General features: G+C 39.0%; 1 protein-coding gene across 1 annotated transcript in view; it reads right to left on the bottom strand.

Annotated features, from left to right (window-relative positions):
• COL3A1 (collagen type III alpha 1 chain) overlaps positions 1-19,464 on the bottom strand; it is a 53,401-nt gene extending 33,937 nt beyond the window's left edge. The window contains exons 1-2 of the mRNA XM_030018206.1: positions 19,239-19,464; positions 1,249-1,454 (exon numbers count right to left, since the gene is read on the bottom strand). Of these exons, the coding sequence (XP_029874066.1) occupies positions 1,249-1,454; positions 19,239-19,317 (285 nt within the window). The 5' untranslated portion in view covers positions 19,318-19,464. The remainder of the gene's footprint in view (positions 1-1,248; positions 1,455-19,238) is intronic.
• Positions 19,465-20,767: the final 1,303 nt, after the last annotated feature.

Genomic DNA, 20,767 nt, shown 5'->3' with positions numbered 1-20,767 from the left:
TCAAAGGTCAGCAAGGCAGCTTCCAGTCGGCTGACCAAACTCTTATATATCGGAGACAGAGGCTAGAGGAAGTAATCCACATGTCCTTTATTATCAGGAACCACAGAACTGATAAAAGAGTCTCTAAACTCAACAAGAGAGGGAGCTGTGCTTAAATCTCCAGCATGCTTGTATGTACCACTCATTTACACCTCTAAAACTGTCCAGTGAAGTAGGTCAGGTAATCCTGGAAGCAGTACAGCTGCGCTAGCATGGTGCAACTAACACTAGGCGACGTTATTTGTATATGACATTTCATGTTTAAGCAGATATTATATAGAGGTGCAGAAACACATCTTCTCCCTTTCTCTTCCATATACACATCTCTTTCACTCTCTTCTTTCATCTTCTGGATAAGAATCTTCAGTGTGCCTGTGGAAATCTATGTACTTTAACAGAATCAAATGGATCTTAAACAAGGATGAAATGTTGAGATAACCTTAGAGGTCCGTATAGCTGGCTTGCTCAGTGAAGCAGTTTAGGCAGGGGACTTGGCATGCACTAACATTCTCAATTTTCCTGAGGTTAAGGTGCTGCAACTGGTTTAGATAATGTTGGTGTCTATAAACAAGATGATGATATATTAGGGATGTAGGGTTTGAATCACCTTTCCTTTACAGGGCATTAAGTCAGCAGTAACTCTGCTAAAGGAAATTCACTCTGTGAGTTGATAAGAAATGCAGACTCGCAATATGCTGTGAAAAGTGTCTAACTTTCGTTAACTCTGTGTTGGCATTAGTTTCATGGATATTGACTGAGCATGCAGTCAACAAATAAGCTGTTTGCATTTTTCCTATGCTTCTCCGTAAAATGAAAATGTAATGGCTAATTGTTGCCCTCTGTCCCTTTCTACTGTTTATCTGTGCCTGTTCTCTATGTAAAACTGGGTTGAAGGACATCATGCTTTCAGCTGCATAGCTCAAAGGACTAACAACTATTTTATCAGATCTGGTACCAATTATCTGATAGAATACAGAAGTATTCTTGAATTTAACAAAAAAGATAAAACTCTGTGAAAGTTCAAGCTGCTTTTTTTTTAATTTAATTTGGCAAAATGTGCCCATCCTAAGTATTTGCCTAGAGTCAGAAAGTGACAAGCCTAGTATTTAAAAGAAAAGTGTTTAAGAGCATCTAAAAGAAAATGAATTGAGGTTGACATGGATTAAGAAGGTGGCAACACCAAAGTAACAACATCGAGGACAGACTTACTCTTGTAGGTTGTGGTGTTGTTTGTGGACAAACTGGACAGCACTCTCCAAAGGGAATCTCTGGGTTGGGACAGTCCAGCTCCTGATCATCACAGATGATATCATCACAGAGAACAGATCCCGAATCACACACACAGATTTGGCATGGCTCTGGTTTCCAAACATCCCTGTCAGCGTAAACCTGCCCAAGATGGGTACATCCTACGACTGGAAAGAAAGACAAAATAGTGTTCAATATTATTTCAAATGTGTTTTCCAAATCAAAGATAAATAACATGAAAGCTGTTGGATAGTCTGTTTTGTTTTCTACTGTAATAAGGTTTATGCATGTGAAGTAAAAGGCTAAATACTTCTCTTCAGACACTGGGAGGATCTGTTACATTAATTGCAGAGTCTGCTCTGAATCTATAAATAGACATCAATGGAAACCTCCTGGAGCTGATCCAAAGCCCAATTAAATCTGTGAAAATCTTCTATCTTGAGTAATTTTAGGGTCAGACTGAGTTACTGTGTAATTAGCAATTGAATTCTCTGCTGCAGCTAAAAAGGAAATGTGCCAAACCTCTCAAACAAGTGTATCATTTGCCCCCATGTGCAAACATGAGCACTTGCACATGGATGCGGAATAAGCCGTCTGTCCAGCACGAGCTCTTGCATTAATAATTAGCACCAAGTGTTTTTTGAAAGCCAACGTATGCAATAGATCTAAAAGAATGTTCACATTAATTGCCCAAATGGTTTGCAATTAAAGTGTCATCTGGCCCGCTCAAATGTTACAGGTGTCTGTATTTTCAGAAAAAACATTGTTCATCTGCAATATTCATGGCTTTGTGAATTCCTTCCAACAGCTATTCTACTAAACAAATTTGTTGTAGATAATGAAGTTGAAGAGACTGATGAAAACCAGCTTCAAACATTAAAGTTTGGGGTTGTATTTTCTTAGAGAAACAAGATCCAGAAAGCCCAGTCATTCAAGAAACCAGTATGAAAATAACACTACAAAGTTAGACAAACTCCTTGGAAGTTTTGTAGAAGTTATTAGAAGTCTCAGATTGCAAATATAAATATCAGTGAATGCCTTGAATAATGGAATAAGATTTTTTTCCATGAATAATTAACAATAATTCAGTTTACAAACACAAAATTCTGGAGTAAGAGCTACTGGTGTACCTTAAAACTTTAATATCAGAATAAGTTACCTACTACACATCACCCTTCAAAAAGAAGAAAAATGCCAAAAGACGTAATTCAAAGCTCTGACATTAAAATTGCCATTGGCTCCAGAAAGAAAATTCCGAATGCCATCAAATTGTTCTAATGGTCATGATTATGTAGTATGAGACTGAGTCCAGATTTATAGTTCAGTCCACTCCTATGGGTTATGCAGTCCCTTTTTCTTTTCTCACATGGCATCTTTCATCTGTTTTTTCTCTTTTGCACTATGACATTAGCACACTGGTCTCTTTTTTTCTCTTTACATTCATTATTTTTCTTTCTCTCTGTATTTGTGGGTATCTGCTTCCATACCCATGCCCACACTCTTTGGCATGGTACACACTTGGATGCCTCTCCTCTCTTCTCATGCTTCTGCTTCAGTCCTTTTTTTCTCTATTCTGTTTCATCTTTCCCATAACACGTAACTTCCCTTTTCATCTTCCCTGAATCCTCTCATCTTTTGTACCTGAACAGTTCACCTTCTTTATCGCCATGTACTCAACTGAGCTTAGTTTTTCAGATTCTGCTCCCTTTCGAGTGTCTCACTCAGCTGCTCTTCCTTGTCCATATTAACCTTTTTCCTCTCTGTCCCCCATGAAATCCATCACCTCCTTGTATGAGCTCTGTAAGGGCGATGGGGAATACAACCAAGACCACCTGGCTCCTTGAGTGGAGAACCAGAGTGGGGATGTCCGAGCAGGGTACAGCATGGCATAGGAGGTCTCTTTTCCCTATTCAACCCCTCCACAGGCTTTCTGCATACACCAGCTTATGTTATTTCTGCACATCAACTATAAAAGAATCAAAACAGGAAAACGTTGACTTGTCAAGGCTGGCACTAACGGTTAAGAGTTGGGTTTGACCACCAGCTTGATTAGAAACACAAGAAGATGCAAAAAGCTTAAAAAATACTTTTCAGACATTTTCAAGCTAGTATTTTTTAATTTGCCTGGTATTTGGCTGGGAGCCAGCATTTTGCCTTCCTTTGACAACATAAAAAAAAAATCTTAAAAATCTAAAACATTCCAGTGGCATATGAAAACTAGTGCCCCTCAGATATTTTCTATCACTTAGAAATTCACTTTTTTCTTTTCTGTTCGCTTCTCCACCTTTTGGTCCTCACCAGAAACTTCACAATCTGCAGAAGAGGAGAAGAACTGCTTATTTCCAGGACAGCATCTTCCTCATACCCAGCATGACACAGGGTAGGGCATCAGAGGATCCTGCTTCAAAGGATACCACCTAACAACCACTACCTCTGAAGAGGATCTAGACATCCTTCCTTAGTCTACCAAGCTAGATTTCAGTTCTAAAAAAGTTGCTTGGTTTCCCAGCTCTCACACCACAGAATCATGTCAGTGGATCCCAGGTAAATAAGCTGATTCTCTGCTTAATTAATTGCTGACTGTTTCTGAAAGAAACATTTTCCTCCTTCAACAAACCAGGATTTCACTGTGGGCACTTGGAAAAAAAAACAAACTACCCAGCCTTGACAAGAGTAATGACAAATGTTTCCTGACAAGCAAGAAGGCTGAAATGCATTTTAAAAATGAGAAGTGTAGTGTTATGAATGAAATCGTCTTTATAATCTCTCTATAAGTCACAAACCTCCCTGAATTACAAAGTGGCAAAAGCTGAGTAGCTCAGTGTACGAGTGGTTCGCTGTACACAAGACAACCTCAAAAGCAGTATACTGTGGGAGGCAGAATAACATCAAAGCTATGGGGGAGGTTAGAGCTTGTTATCCATCTAAGAAGATCTGGCTGGATACACCCTAGAGAGCACAGGTGGGCATAGATCCATTTCACCTGAGAGCGATGTACTCAGCTGTCACTCCGCTTGAGCACTTCCCAGTTCCACAGGTTAAAACACCCTTCTCATTTACAAACATAATGAGGAAAGGAAGAGATGATTTTTCTTTTGTTTAGAGTGAAACATAGTTTATACATAATTGTTAAATAAAAATACCCTGATACAGATCTAAAAGAATTTAATACTGTTACTGTGTGCACAGGTAATGTACGGTTATATTAACTGTATACACATATAAAAAAATGCATAGTGTACACACACTTCTGTACCCATAAGATGTGTTTGATTAATATTCAGATTTTCAGCTCTCAGTATCACTCTTACCCTTTCAAAACCATGACTTTTTTTTTTTAACTATGTGTTTAAGACAGCAAGGTTCTTACTCACTAGGATATTCATATCCAAGAATTTGACTTTTCATATGCCAATTTTTTCTTCATCCTTACTTCATTTTCATTGATTTGTATGTTGCTTTGTTATTTCCAGGGATGTGATCCTCCTTACAGTGAGGAGGAGAATTTGAATGGGAGTAGAAAAGGGCTCTTTTTCCCATATTTTTGCATTGCTGGTTAGAAAAGATTCTGTTTTCAAGACAGCTGCTCTTTTCTGAATTTTTCACACTGAGAATACTCACCTTTCCATATTTTAGGCAACAATATCGATGACAATTATGGAAATTAACAATGTACCACAAAACGACTGACACATTTTTACAGCAATAAGGAAATAAAGCAGATTTCTCTGCATTTTTACAAGGTTGTCATTCAGTTATTCTACAGTAGATGGCATCACTTAACAGAAAGAAAAGAGACAGAAAAATTGAAGACATATGGATATAGTGACATTCATATTGCATCTAACTTTCTGGACATTGTTAAATGAATTAAGAAACAAGCTAGGAGAGCTGCAATGAAAATCGTTGCGGCCTTTGGCAGAATGAAAGTATTAAATAGGTTTCCAAAGGAAACTTACATCTGGGAAGACTTAGTCTGTTCAAGACACCCCCTCTGTGCTCAGATGTAGATCTGAGTGTCAGCATGTTATGACATAATGCATTTTGCATTGCTCATAAAGATTAACCGTTAGCTCCAAAATCCTTTGGAAAGCTGATTTGTGCTAAAGCACTGGCAAGTAACATATAGGAATAATAAGGTTATAAAAAAACTGACTTGCCTACTTCTAGACTTGTGGTAAAACAGTCGCATACTTGCCTTAGCCAGCTTCTCTTATTGATTCCTAAACATATATATTAGCCTAAGATTTAAAAAAAATATTAGAACTCAACAGTATTCGCCTATGGCAATGCATAATCTTATTCTTCTTCCCAAAGCCCTAAAATATGATGGCTATATAGCACTTCACTTCTATGGCAGTTATTGCAGTGGTTTGTTGGAAGCTGCGTCAATCTCATATTCATTGTACAGAACATCAAAGTTTAATATTTTAAAGCCTGAATAACTTTGCATTTATGCTGTTTACTGAGCATTCACATTTTTGAAGATTTTGCTGTGAGTAGTATTTCTCTGGGCCAGCCTAAAAAGCAAAGCAGAGAAAAAAAAGCAACACAATCATCATCATATGCTGGTTTTGAATTATTTCCCATTTCTAAGCAGACTAGCAGCTGTATATAAGCAGACCAATAGGGAAAGCTGAAAGGAAAATCACCATTTAGTCTCAAAGGACCTATAAATGTGGTACATAGAAGAGCTCTAATGTGTACAGGGGAAAACAAATATGGTCATTGTAGGCCTGAAGGATGACAGATGTCCTATGGGACATAATCCTGATTCCAGTGAGGTGAATGGGAATTTGTTATCGAGCGCTATGACCTGAGAAGCTGACCTGTTTTGTAGTTGCTTTTGGCTTTGTATTTGTGCAAGCGCCGTGATCATGACTTACTTAACCACATTTATATGGCAAAAAGGAAAAAAACTCCTAATAGTTTCCTCAAAAAACACAGGTTTTTCCACTTTGGACAACGCAAATGTCCAGCTATTGTATTAGTAGCAGACTCACATATCCCATTTGCAGAGATATGACTAATTGGTTAGATATTAAAGAACATCTTGAACTTGTCTGGTTCTGCCTCAGAAAGGGCAATAGTCCACACAGAGGTGACTCACGATCCTCCAGCAGCCGCTCGATGATGGCTTGGGAAGCAAAACTTTGAGGAGCTTTGATCTGTGAGAATCTGATCACAAACACAATGAGTCAAGCAAACAGTTTTTGCTGTTATTTAAAGTGAATCTGGTAAAGGCTAAAGCACTGAGATGAAGGAGGCCTTGCCTCTAAATTTGACCAGATTCAAAGTCTGCTGACACTAAGAAGGGTCTTTCTGTTGCTTTCTATGGACTTTTAACTGTACAAAGCCTGTGCCTCCTTACCCTGACCCGGTTTTGGTCATCTGCTTTACAGGATAGCTACTTCAAAAAGTGTTTTACATTTCCTCTATAGTAAATACATTTCTTGTGTATTCCAGCACTGTTTTATACATTGTTTAACCGAAGGACAAAGTAGAAAGGAGACATATTGTTCATTTTCAATGGCAAATGCTGTAATTCTCCCCTACAGTAGAGTAGATGGAGGAATCCATCCCCGTGTCTGCAGCATTGCTGCCTTCCATCTACTGAGCAGAAAAGAATGCCATGCTGTCTACCTCGAAGCAAACGGTTTGGGCTCCCCGTCTGGTATCTATCTAATCCCAAGATTAGTAATGGAAACAAATGGACTCTCATAATTAACTTATTGGCTTGCTGAGCCAGAATGGTCTGGTTTGCCTGCATGTTCTCCTGTCAGGTAAGTGCTGAGTACTCGCAAAGTCTGAAATAGTGTCTGTTTCACAGAAGTCAGGAAAAGAGGTGGAAATATAAGAAAAGAAATGGTTTAATAAGATTTTTTTTTCAACTGCAAGGGCTGCAGACATTCTCTGAGCTGGAATTGTCTTAGAACAACCAGCTAATTAATGGAATCCATTTCACACAGTGCATGAGGACATAAGGGCCAACTTGGGCATACCTACCTATTAGGACATTTTCAGATTTAATGGTACTGATGTAATATTTTGTAAGCCTTGTCCACTACGTGATGGGAGGTATCAGGAATGAAACCTCAACTGATAAAACAAATGCAGGCTGTGAAAAATCAGAGCAGTTCCATGTTAAAAATCATTTCGTGCTCCATGTCCTGTAGGAGGAAGAACTGCTGTTGGGTAGAATGGAAAAGGAGTATGAATGAATGGTTCAGATTTCCCAAGCGTCACACCAAAAAGGATGGCTACATCCTGTGCTTTCAGACTGAAACCAAAGCTTTCTTACTTGTAGGGATGCTTGTCTGCCAAAAAAGCTTGCGTTTGAACAGTTCTGCCACTGCGCCAGTCCCAGACATTTTCCTCCCTACTCAGATGCAGAGCAAGAAAGGGAAAGCAGCACAAAATAATGCCGCTAATCAAAATACTGTACTTGTCTGTCAGAGGTATTGCGGAAAGGAGACTCACACTGTTTCACTAGCAATGTATAGAAGAGGCTGGATTCTCAGGCAAAGGATTCTTATGTCATGTCGCCAAACTGTCCTTGCTCTGAGACCCACCCACCAATCTGTCTTTCAGATTACAAAATGGAAAAAAAACCCAGGCCTGCACTCGTACAAACAAGTATTTGCATTTTAAACAAATCATTGCTTGTTCCCTTCATTCGTCTTTATAAGCTCCAAATGCTGCAACTTTTTTACAGCTTTTAGAAATTTTAGAAATATCAGTATTAAAAAATATCCTTATGGCATATTTGCTACCAAGTAAAACACAAAATGCCTCTATTTTCCTTGCAGATTATGGGCTTTTTCCTAATCTTGCAAAGTGTGACTTCTGTTAAGAACTCTAATTTTTCTCCTTTATCGTCAGAGAGCTATTGTTCTTCTCAAAGGTAATGTGGTCTAAAGTGACTGAATCTGTCACATCATTCTGTCTCAACATTTATGTTTCACGAATTATTCTACTCAGGCACATACGTTGACATACTTGAATGATGTTTTTCATGTAACTTCTAAAGATCATCCTGCCACATAAGCATTGCTTTGAAATAGGGACAAGGATATTCCATCGGTGATATTGTTACACAACAGCCCCACTGGCTTTTGCTGGTGTCCGGCATGAAAAACAATGGCAGAAGAGTTTTCTTGTTTCAAAACCTCTAATAGGAAAACAAAGTGCAAGAAGGGTATTTTTGTTTGTTTAGTTGGTGGGGGTTTTTTTGGCAGAACTGTCATTTCAAACTGAGTCATACAAGGGGCAGGATAGAGGAGACTGCTGTATATCTATCACATTGCTGCTTTTTTGGTGTTGCCCAGAGAATTGTTATACCTGTTTCTGAACTTATAAAAGTCATTTTGAGAAAAACATCTGATGAATGCAAGAGATGGTTATACTCCTTTTGTTGTTAGCTATTCCTTGACAACATTATGGCCTAAATTGTTTTTTTAAGGGAGGAAGATATTCCTGAATGACCATTGAGATGTTATTCTGGGATTTCCTCTCCAAAGTCCTCTCTCAACAGGTTGACTCTAACTCAGACAATTATATTTTTACTTCTGTCTTTTTAGTAGAGATAAACCTCTTTTGCTATACTCTGCAGAATGTGTATCATTCATTCCTGGTTAAGGGTAAACACTGCCTGATTAGAACCTCCCTTGATTTTACTGGGCTTTGGATCAGACCTAAAGAACATCAATTTCTAATTATTCTGGTGGGAACTGAAGGTCTTCAGTGCCTGACCGATCAAACCTTTTAATAAGGGTAACCGTTTGCATTAGAGCAGGACACACAATAAACAAGAATTTAATCTTAATTCAGTGCATTTAATGCCTTTTAGAGGGACCACTGCATAATTTTTCAGTCACTCTTCCAATTATTGGTAAAACGCCTATGAGATTTTTCCATCCCCTTTGTTCTTACATTACAATGTTTTTTGGTACATCACTTTTGTGCCGTTTGGTGTCACTCTAAAAATAAGCAGCAGGCTGTAATCACTTTATTTGTGGCTATTTAGTTGTAGTGCTGCCATAAATTCTCACTGCTCTGCAGTAATCTGATTTTAATGTGCTTCTTGTCTGTAGAGTGAATGATGCCAAATGGCACAAAGACTTGTGTCTTAAACCAAGCAGAAACTGACATAAATTCAAGGTCTGATGTGATTACTGATGATTTTATGGATTTATTAGTTTCTCTAAACATACATCCTGCCCACTCCTTGGGCAGTCAATGAAGACTTCTACAGTCAGAGTCCAAGTGTCAAGGTAATCTTAATTTTGAACACTTGAACACATGAACAATTCCAATCTTATTCCATAAGAAGCTGGCCTAACATACTTCTAAAGAACAGCAACGGCTTCATGCTCAACATTATTAGGATCAATTAAGTGGAAAAATTTACCAAAATCCAGCACAAAGTTCTGTCAGAACTTTCAAAACAAAAATCACCCCCAAGGTATATCTCAAAGACATACTTCTGCATTTGTGATTTTAACTAGGAACAGAAATAGTTTATAACATTGGAGCATTCTTCGCAACATTTCTTGCAGTAGGTCTGTCCTGGCAAGAATAAAGAAAAACTGGAAAAGTCATTGTGTACAAGCAAGTTTCCCAGACTGTACAACCAGTCTGACAGATCCAAAGCATCAGGAAAGTGAGATTCAGCTTCTGAGCTGCTAAGTGAAAGGGAATTATTGGAAATGGGTGATCATTACAGCTTGCTCTACATAGCACCTCCTGTAAAACACTGAACTACAACTACTTAATGCAGAACACTTAAAGCTTCTCACAAGATAAAACATGAAGGCTGTGTGGAAAGAAAAATGTATGTTTTTTGTTTTTCATTGCCTTTGTAATTAAAACCATTTTTATCAGGTGATTAAAGTTTCAAGTGGGACATGATCTTCTCTTTCCCCTTAGCTCAGTGAGAGAGCTAACAATTTTATGCAATGCTGTTTCTGTGGTTTGCCTTGGAAGAAATCAGCTTGATTCAATGCTTCTCTCCTGAGACTGAAACAGATGGGAAATGTTATAATACAGTATAGTACATATGGTAATATCATTTATATTTTCAGATACGTTGGACAAAGTCAGCCCCAATATAACTCCATGGCCATAGTGAATTTACATCAGAGATGAGTAAAGCAGCAGGAGGTCAAATTCTACACTAACATAACTCCCTGCACAATTTTATTGATTTCCCTGTAATTTCAGAAGTTGGAAGTAAATGAAGGGTTTGATTCTTGTATTTCATATTCCAGTGATGGATTAAAGAACTCTGGTGTACTGTCTAAAGAAAAGAATCATATCTTTGGCTGCCAATAAATTAAAGGTATTTGTAATTCAGAAGGTCAAGGGGGAATTCTGAATGCATAGACCATCATTAACCTAGTTTCATCTGCAAAACAGTTTGTATTCATTCATTCCTTATTCCAGTTTGTACTAATTCACCCCACATCCATTTTGGACAGTTTGCTGGATACAGATGGCAGTATTTGAAATTCTTCTTAATCTGCCTCATAGAGGATATTAAATGGCTATTTGTACACTGGATACAACGTTCTTATTGTCAACTTCCTAAGGCTACTAAAGTGAGTATTGTGAGGGTTTTCTCAGGGTACCAAAGACAACTTTCTTAATTTTGGGGCCATTTTTAAGTGTCAAATTCTATGCCTGTCTTTCAAGCATGAGGACCTAAGGATCTTCCTAACTGCCTCATCAGGTGAAAAGCCACACTCCTGGTGCGGTGAAGACCCTGCAAGAACAGAGCTGACTTTATTAATATCAGAGGTCAGAAGCATTGCAGCTGAAGTGGCCGCCTGAAGCCTGGCATACATTTAGCCCTCCCTGCTCTGTGCAGCAACAGCATCTGCTGGCACAGGGTGAGAATAAACAGCGCCTTGTAGCAGAGGAGGGCTAGAATATCTTCAGCAGAGCCAGATCCACCAGAGTTTGTCTGCTGGAGTCCTTAAAAGGTATGAGTGGAAGAGCCTGAGCCAGAGAACACCTGATAAATTAAGAGGCTTTGTACTTTTTTTTGATTCTTCACTTCTTTACAATGCTCTTTCTCTCTTCAGCTGCTCTAACAGGAAAAGAATCAGTTGGACTTGAATGCCTCTCTTCTTTCCTTTTTCTCCCCCCGCTTCCCGCCCATATTTATGCTATTCTGTTCATACAAAAAAAAGAGAGATCTACAAAGAGGACCACCCTGCCAATGACTAAGCCACCAACAGGCTTAGAATATTGTGCAAAGAATCTTCAAAATGTCTGAGCAGATTTCAATTACTCTTTTCAAAGATTTGCAATTCCCACTACACAGCCTATTGTTTGCTTTCACTAGGACATTCTTCTCTTAAACAGCTGGCACAGAATGACTACTGCTCTGTAGGGAAACAAGCAAACACCATACAGTAGAATTAAAGCCACACACAGAAAAAAAATACATTTTTTTAAAAGAGCCTCTCATGAACACAGAAGTGTTTTCCAAGATAATATGAATTCTATTTTCGCTGCTTATAGCTGAAGGAAAGCATGAGGGATATAGTTCATTCTCCTCTGATGCTCAGCGTCGCTATTACACTGAACATCAAAGGAACAATGAGCGATGCTTCCCACATTTTCCATTAGCTGTGTTCGGCTGAGCAATTGTTTCTCTCGTGTCTGAAAAAGGAGCTGCAATTTTGCTTTTGCCTCTTTTCCTAAAAGAAAACAGAAAGCAGGAAAAGAGAAGAAGCACAAAGGGACAGAATAGAGGAAAATAGATGTTTGCAGCAGACAGCCTGCTAATGCACCGACTGGTCACTGGGCGTGAACTGTGGGGAATTTCAGTGGGAACTAATTATGTCCAGAAGTTTTCCAAGAACTGCCAGTGTCGAACTGCTGTGGGAAGTATTTTCCAGACACAGATCATCCTTTCATATCTACTGCTGCAAATGTACATGGGATGTTCCTGTGATTCTGCTGCCCTTCACAGTGCTGGGGCTGGGAATAAAGCAGCGCCTGAAGCCACAGAAGTTTTGCACATGCAAGGAAATCTTTTGCTGCCTGGCAGGAGAGCAGAGGTGCCTGTGCCACCCTCCAGGGTGGGATGCACAGTGACCGAAAGAGAAAACCAGCAGCAGAAAGGGATGGGTCTCCTGTGGCCGTGGAAAGCTTTGTGTTATGCTGCAGGCCATTCTGGTACCAACTCAGCTAAAGTCTTAAATCTACAAGTCACATCCCCCATTTCTTGAGAGTCACTTGGGTGCCCCTTTAGCTGTAAGAGAAGGCCTAGGCTTTCAAAATAACAAAACACATTCAGCCTTAAAATATGTATCTTTCCATTATGATCACATTCTTCCTGCTTTCTCCTCCCTGGTGGACATCTCTTCACGGAGTACTTGTGTGAATCAAAGCAAGACAAAAATGTGCAGACATTGTTAAAGGAGGTGCCATTTTCATCCTCATTCTAATAGTTCATGTTTAAATGAAGGGTTTGACGTAAATGAGGGAAAATGGAAGTAGTCTCTTAGCTAATCTGAAAGGAATCTCTTCTGCTGTACTTTCACTAAACAAAGCCAGAAGTCACAGAGCTGAAGTTACTAAAGCCAACAAATGGTTGTTGTTGGAGGGGGTTATATCATGTTTTCCATTGTCATTTTGACATGAAACAGGCAGAGGCTTCCACTTTGCAAACTCGGAGACCAGACTGGCTCTGAAGTGAAAATAAATAAAAGCAGTGGTTGGAAGTGGGTTAGGTTTTCTCAAAGCAAAATGGAGAGAACCTTTCCTATGAAATACAAGATGAGAAAAAATGATGACTGCTTGAAAATATAAATTAAAAATAAAATTTACTATACCTGTGCGTGAAAGATGTATTGGTCTACACTCAATGATGGAACTCATTCCTCCTTGCACCCTTCCAGCATTTAAGATAGGATAAGCACACCTCTCTCTCTCTGTTATGCTTACAGAAGAGACTTGCTGACTCCTGTAATATGTAATTTTTTGCTGCCTGTGGAGATTATCAGTTCATTAACCACAGCCAGGAGCAACGTAAGGGTTAATCTTCGAAATTGTTATACAATCTCAAAGCAATGTCAGAAATATTAACGGCATAGTCCCTACACATAAATATGGGACTCTTATTCCCCTGAAACAGAAAGCATCTGACTGTGCTGAATGGAAAAAGATCAGGAAATTCTGTGGGAATTCCTTATAGATTTTTCCAGGGACAAAGCATCTATTGTCAGGGAAGCCATAGAGAGGACAGAAAGTAAAGCTTCACAAACCCTGTGCATCGAAAGATTCAATGGAAGAAAGACAATCCGTAGAGGAGTAGCTGTCCTGCAGCAGTAACTAAGCCAGAGCACTGGCTCCCGTATCTAGTAGCAGCACGGCCACGGGAAGCCAACTGCAGTGAGTCACCATACAGCATCTCTGTAACAGAGAGAACACCGCTGTGAGCAGCACAGCCCCAAACAGCCTTCTCTCCAGGAGGAATCCACTGGATCCCCTGGGCTGGAGATGGGCAGCATGCTGAGGGCCAGGGGCTGCAGCATTCTTCTGCACCCATCCACGCTCCCCTCAGCAGCCTGACCTGAAGGTACAGAAACAAAATAACGTGTCTTGCATCACTCCTGGAGACGGAATTGCATCTGTGCCCAGTTCTCCTCCTGTACAGGGTATATCATCATGGATGTGTCGAAGGAGGGGCAGGCTGGTAAAATATCGCAGCAGGTAAAATAATGACACTAAAATTTTTGTTCCATTTTGGGTTGAAGGTTATTTACCATCTGCTAAAAACCAAAATCAGAATGTCTCAAAACTGTAGACATACAGGTGGTAGGTACCGAACTCTAAACCATGTTAAAATTGTGCAATCTACAATTTACCAAGCTACCACAAAGAGAATTAGCTAACAGTTCTCATGTTGAATCAGAAAAGATTTTACTATACCCTTTTCAAGTTTGATTTTTGTTTTTGTGGGTGTTGCCAATAATAAATTGAATTTTGCTCTATCACATCGAATTTCTGCAATGATTTGTGAATCTAATCCATTTACTTCAGGACCAAAAAACCCATTCTGTTAACAACATATCTTTGCCATTGCCAACAGTTTTTCTTTTCTAGGCTGAGATCTTTTGCCTAGTTTCTTAAACAAGCATGACTAAAAGACAGCATAATCTGGAGTATTAATGGACACGATCATTGCACTAATTTCCACTTTTGTGGGTTCTGACGAATTATTACTTCAAACCAACAAATTAAAACTTGCAACTGTTACAACAGCTGTGGCTTGTGCTCTTCTCCAGACTACTAACCTACCGTAAAAACATCAAGAGCAATATAGTTTTCATGGTGCCCGCTAGCCTGGGAAAGCATGCTTTGTTATTGTTTCCCCCTACTGGCAGCCTGAACCTTTCAACTCTGAAGAGATTGCTTTTAATCCAAAATGCTCACAGTCTGCATCATTTATGTTACTGACCTACAGCATGCTTTCCCAATTATGAAGCCAGATATGTCCCATTTTCTGCACATTTCTGATTAAAACAAGGTTTGAACAACATTAGCACATAAATGGGACAATGACTAATAGATCCATGTCAGTCTGGTTTATCAGCAAGTCTGTGAAACAGAAAAGTGATAGTAATTCACTCCTTCCTTTCTCTTGAAAAGCATTAATTAAAACTAACACCCAGCTGTTGTGTAAGGCTGGCATCAGCTAAGATTTTATAAGTGACACCTGGCTGCCTATTTCAAACCTCAAAACTTTGGCAGAAGCTGGAAGAGGAAATAGATCTGCTTGCAATCTGCAGCACTAAGAAGGGAGCAAATGTATTGACTCTGACTGAGGCATCAACAGTAATGTTCGTGCCAGAGACAACACCCTTCTACCTCTGCCTCTTCCCCCTGTAATAAAGCAGTGGATGTTTCCAACTCCACCTCCTCTTTTAAAAAATCAGTCTACGTAGATTTGGTCTCAAATCAAAAACAAATCTGGAAAATAATGAAAGGGATATATAATGGTCTCATTTTCCTAAGGCTAATGTCTTCCAGGGATGTGTGATCTAAAATGTGTTTATGAAATTTGTCATATTTCCAAGAACATATATATAATGTTTAGAGGGGGTGGATTCCCCAGGCTTTCATTTAGCATGATTTTTCCAGACCAGAAAGGAATGTTTCAATTTTCCTAGGCATAACCTTGCCTGCCGTGTGCTTGGTAAAAAACAGCTAGGAAAAATGGAAGAAGAGCAGTAGATCCCTGATCTTTCATACCTTCACATAGTCCAGGTTACTTATGATGGTGTAATTATCTATTGGCACACAGACACGCATCATCTGGTTTTACCTTCAAAACTCTGGAGGGGGGCTTTTCTGTGTTACCAAAACCTTTGAGGAAAGATAGTTCTGACTGTCATTAGCATTACCCTTAAACTAGCTAATTTATCAACAAAATGCACGTGTGCAATGTTGCATATAGGTAAGTGCTAAAAATATCAGTCTGGCAGTCTCACAAATACACTGCATCTATGCAGCACCCATCTACTTCATTACCTATTCCTTTCCAATTAATAAAAGAAAGCAAAATGGCTAAACCAAGCTGTTTGCAAGTTTTCCCAAAATACAACCCTTCTTTTCTGGGGGATCAGAAGTGGCTGCTCAGCATAAAAAGTTCTTTGCATGGTGCTTCCTGAAACCTATGTGTAATTGTTTTATTTAATTTTAAAACTGTAATTTGTGACTGAAAGTAATATGAAAGGTCAATAAGTCTTCTCAGAGATATTTTAGGATTCAGTCAGTACCTCAGAAATGGGCTTCCTGACCAAACATCCAAGATAATACTTACATGACAAGGAAAACACTAAATAAATTAGAGCAAAAAATTATTTGGAATAATAATGAAGGGCTTCTGGCTCTGCTTTCACACTGCTTTTTAGAGCAGTAGAGTTTTCCTGATGACCTCAGTGAAGTTCCTGAAGGACTATGGGGTGTATGTATGAGAAGTGTCACACTCCAGGTGACTGAGATGTCCTTTACCATCTCAGATGCAGCTGAGACGGGCCCAAATCCATCTGACCTCCCTTTTGGCACCGATGTGAGTGGGGCTGTGCACGTGCTTCCTTCATAGTCAGTGGAAACTGCCAAATACCTCCAGTCTATCTAGCTACAATTTATGCTGTCTTCTGGAAGTAGCTGTCTTGATTGACTACAAACTCAGCATAAATGGGATGAATGTAGGCTGTAAGGCTAGCAAATGCTTGCACAAATCATGCTGGCTGTGTAGAGGATAGATTTCTTTCCTAAAGAAGCATTCTAAGTTCTTACACTTTTTGGTAGTTTAATATGCAGGATATAAAGATGCCTTCAAATGGTGGAACTGAATATACATTGCTGGAATCTGAATCACCTGTCATGTCTGAAGCACCAGCTTCATGTCATGTCAGCCACGAGGAGGCACTTCATCTTGAACGCGGTCAGGGCTTGTAAACACCTTACACTAACTTGACACACATCAGAAAACCAGAACTGTGTCAAGGTGATTTCATTTGCAGGCTAAAAGCATCCCAGTGGGTTATCAGGACATACAGCTTTTGTCCATGGAAGTCAGAAAATTCCTTGTTCCACAATACCCAGATCCCAAGCTTTTGAAGAGGTTCAACCTGAGGCTGTACTCAAATCGCCATTCCTACCTCTTACAGCAAGACAAAGAAACACATAGCCCAGAGGTACATCTGACTATCGTAGACTTAGTGTATACTGAGCAGTTTCCTTAATATCTTGCCAAGTCTGGTTCGCTGGCAGGCTTTCCCAAGGAAAATTTTATATTGACTTACATTTGATACTAACCATATAAACATTTTTCTTGACAAGAGAGAGCATTTTAGCATGTCTGGAAATTCTCTTTTGAATTGTGGAAAATTTGGTTTCCTAGTCCATCTGCTGCCCTGCACATGAATTAGTGAAGCTAATAATCAACTACTTCAATTATTATTTTCTGTGAGTAAAGCATATTCAAATGTGTGGAAAGGAACATTCGACAGGGAGGACAGAATTCGATATTTTAAGGGATAAGTAGTGTTTTATCAGCCTCTCTGTGTAACCTCATCCCTGTAAGTAGTATGGAAGTTAGCCCAGTAAGGAAATGTTACTACACCATGAAACAGGAATGTGGCAGAGAAATGAGAATACTCCCTCACACTTCATTTGTATATTGTTCTTCTACCCAAAATTTACCATTTCTTGAGTCAAATATGTGTAGCACCTCAGAAATGTCCAGGGATAAGACCAGGGTGAGGGAAAGAGACCTGGCACTCAGGGGGGATTTGTTTATTGGGAGAAATAAAACTGAGGTTCCTTCATTTTATATTGGATGTTCCCTTATTCCTTATCCCTCTGAAGAGACATATATATATATAAATATACATAATGTATATTAAATATATGCAATATATTTATTATTTGCTGCTGTAAGCAGAGAAAACTCACAGCATATGATTGCTCAAATTTTATAACATTTTCTTCACTGAAGATTACTGAAGAGATAGTTTATATACTGGAAAAGCAGAAACAGAAAAGCATCAGTTCACAGTATATTATGTTTATTCTCTACAGAACATCTTTATAAGCATTGGGGTTTTCTTAAGATACTTTACAAGGCTTAGCCTGTGTCTGTGCTTGGTGAGGGAGGCTGGTATTTGGGCATGCTGCTGTTGCAGATGGTGTTACCTGATTTGCTCATGCACAGAGGCCCCTGAGCTCCAACTGCTCCGCTGCCAACACCCTGCTGGTGGACTCACAGTCACCCCCATTGGCAGAGGTGCCTTTCCAGGTACGCTGAGGCAGATAGATTTGCCATGAAATGGCTAAAGTAGTTGTTTTCATTATTTGTATCACACAGAGTAGGGTAGGGTGTGGTTTTAAAGGCATTTGGCTTTCCTTTATTGCACTACAGTTTATTTGGCTGCTGCTTATCAAGTTATTTGTAAAGTTATCTGTTGCCTCAATGCAGGAATAAATACATTGCAGATCTTTTATCTTTACAAGAAAGAAAAATGTTTTATCTTAAGGAAGGTCTGGTTTACAATGTCTGGCAAGCAGGAACAGAGCACATCCAAAAAAGGTCAGCTGTACTCATGGAATGTCATCTGTTTAATTTAAATACTCGTACCACACTTATCTTCACTCAAAGTTGAATTATTGCATACAAAGTATTTTTTTTCCCCCTCTAAATTCCATGCTCATTTGATTTTTGGTGTTCTCGCTCTTTGTAAACATGCACACACTCGCACGGACTCCCAGATATCATCAGCTGCTAATCAGTCTCGTGAGGGACTGAAACAGCCTGCAGATGCACAATTCAAACTAGTTCAGCTGAGGGAATTAATTTGCCCTCCTGCTTTATGTCAAAGTAAAAATCCCGTAAGCCGACATATTTTCATATAATGCTCTTAAAAACTGTTTCATCAAAACTGGTTAGAATTTTAAGGCAGTTTTCCACACCCAAATTGTTTAAACAAACCCCTACGCTGCTAGTGGAAAACACACAAGTACAAAGGAGAACTCCAAATAAAAAAGCTGCTTGTGACAAATAACTTCCAGGCAGCACAGAGCTAACAGTTAAAATGTTATTCTAAGAGTTAAAAGAAATAGTTAAAAAACTCTCCGGTGTCTGTAATAGGAAAACAAGTAAGAACAAGAACAAACGCAGCTAAGGCAGACAACACTGTACAGTCCTTTTAACCACAGAAGAAAGCAAAGCAAACAGAAACTTTTGGGATGGTAATGCAAACTCCTGCAGCTTTCAGCTTCTGCATTAAATATCTGACTCTGCTGAATTAGTGAAGGAAAAGTGTTCTGGTGAGATTTGTGAATACACATTTCTTACAAGCTATTAAAATCATTGGTGAAAATAAAAATAAAATAAAAACATTAAATCATAAGAAGCTTGAATTACTCACCGTCTTGTTGTGCCAAAATAACTGAGGGTTGAAACACGGCAAGAATGAGCAAAGTTACTTTTTGCACAAAGCTCATCATGTCTAAATATTAGACATGAGACTCTCTGTGCAAAAATAAAAATGGGGGGGGGAATAAAAATCTATTCAAAATAGCAACATCGGTTGTTCCTTGCCCTTCCAGCACCGGGCCATGTACAGAACTCAGCCACAAGCATTCCCCAGCTTTGGCCTTAAATAGGAAAAAAATTGGCTTACTTTACTTTTCCACCCCCTTTACTGAAATATGAGAAGAAGACCCATCCCCTAACAGTAAATGAATGATTAATATTTCTCTTGGCTTTACAGAAGAATAAAGTCAACTAAACAAGCTACACAGCACATCTGGAACTTTTGTGTGCATACAAAATGCACACTGAGACTATATATGAATAGTTAGTGTGCGCTGTATGTGAGATATATGCATGTGAAAAAAGAAGTCCTGTGGTAAAGCTTCTGTGGTAAAGCATTTTTTCATGTTAATTAGGAGTCAATGGGTACAGCCCAAAGAGGATTTTTAATTCTTAGTGCTCCCTAACAAAAATAAAAGGTAAGTACCTGATGTGGCCACACAAACTGAAAGAATCCCAGAAGTGGAAGAGCAAACCTGGGTATTTCTGCTGATGAGCAATCAGAGTTAATGAAAGGAAGACCTGAAAATTGCAACAGTTCTATTCCAGTGCTTTTCTCACCATCTCTGCCTCACACCATAATTTTGTGTGACTTGGGGAGAAAGCAAACACAAAAAAAATAATTATGAAGAAAACAAGTTCCCAAATCAGAAGGACCAATCTCTCAAACTAAAACTTTTCAAATAATTCCGTTTGATGCTGTCACTACAACATTTGAAAGGAATGCAGAACAAGTACCACCTTTTTCTTTATTGTTTGCTCCTCAAACAAGAAGGTACAGCAGACAAAAAAAAAAAAAAAGAAATCTTGAGACTACTAATCCATTTATTCCATGCAAAACTTTACTGAGAATAGGATCAGAACAGACAAACTTATTTTCCAAATAAGATGTCTTAGGCAGCTTTTATTATAAATGTAGTTTTGCTGGGAATGTAGCTTTAAGTACAAGTTTGGAAGACTCCAAAGTGAATGCAGAAAGTTGTCACAGTGTGCATCTCTGCTAAAACAATGACCAAACTAATTGCTACTCTCAGTCGATTAATTTCATCCAGGTCATTAACTGCAGGAGTGCTCATTCATTTGTTCTTAAGTGTTGCTGAGATTACAGCGACCCAGGAAACCATCCCTCCCAGCAATGATTCATTAATGTAATGAACTGTCATCCCAAAAAAGGGACCCATATCTATGTATGCCTAACAAAATAAGAGCAGTTTGAGATTACCTTTTAATCTGATAGGTATTCAGTCTCATTTCAAAACCTATTTATCTGAAACACGTTTGCGCTTAAACTGGAAAGTCCTCTTCTGCTGTGGTCACCTGAGGTGGAAGAGGTTGAAGCAAGTATGAAGAGATCTTAAATAA

This window comes from Aquila chrysaetos, chromosome 6, assembly GCF_900496995.4.
Source record: "Aquila chrysaetos chrysaetos chromosome 6, bAquChr1.4, whole genome shotgun sequence".
NCBI lineage: Eukaryota > Metazoa > Chordata > Aves > Accipitriformes > Accipitridae > Aquila > Aquila chrysaetos.
The sequence above is the reverse complement of the archived record's forward strand: the minus strand, read 5'-3'. Positions and strand labels throughout refer to the sequence as shown.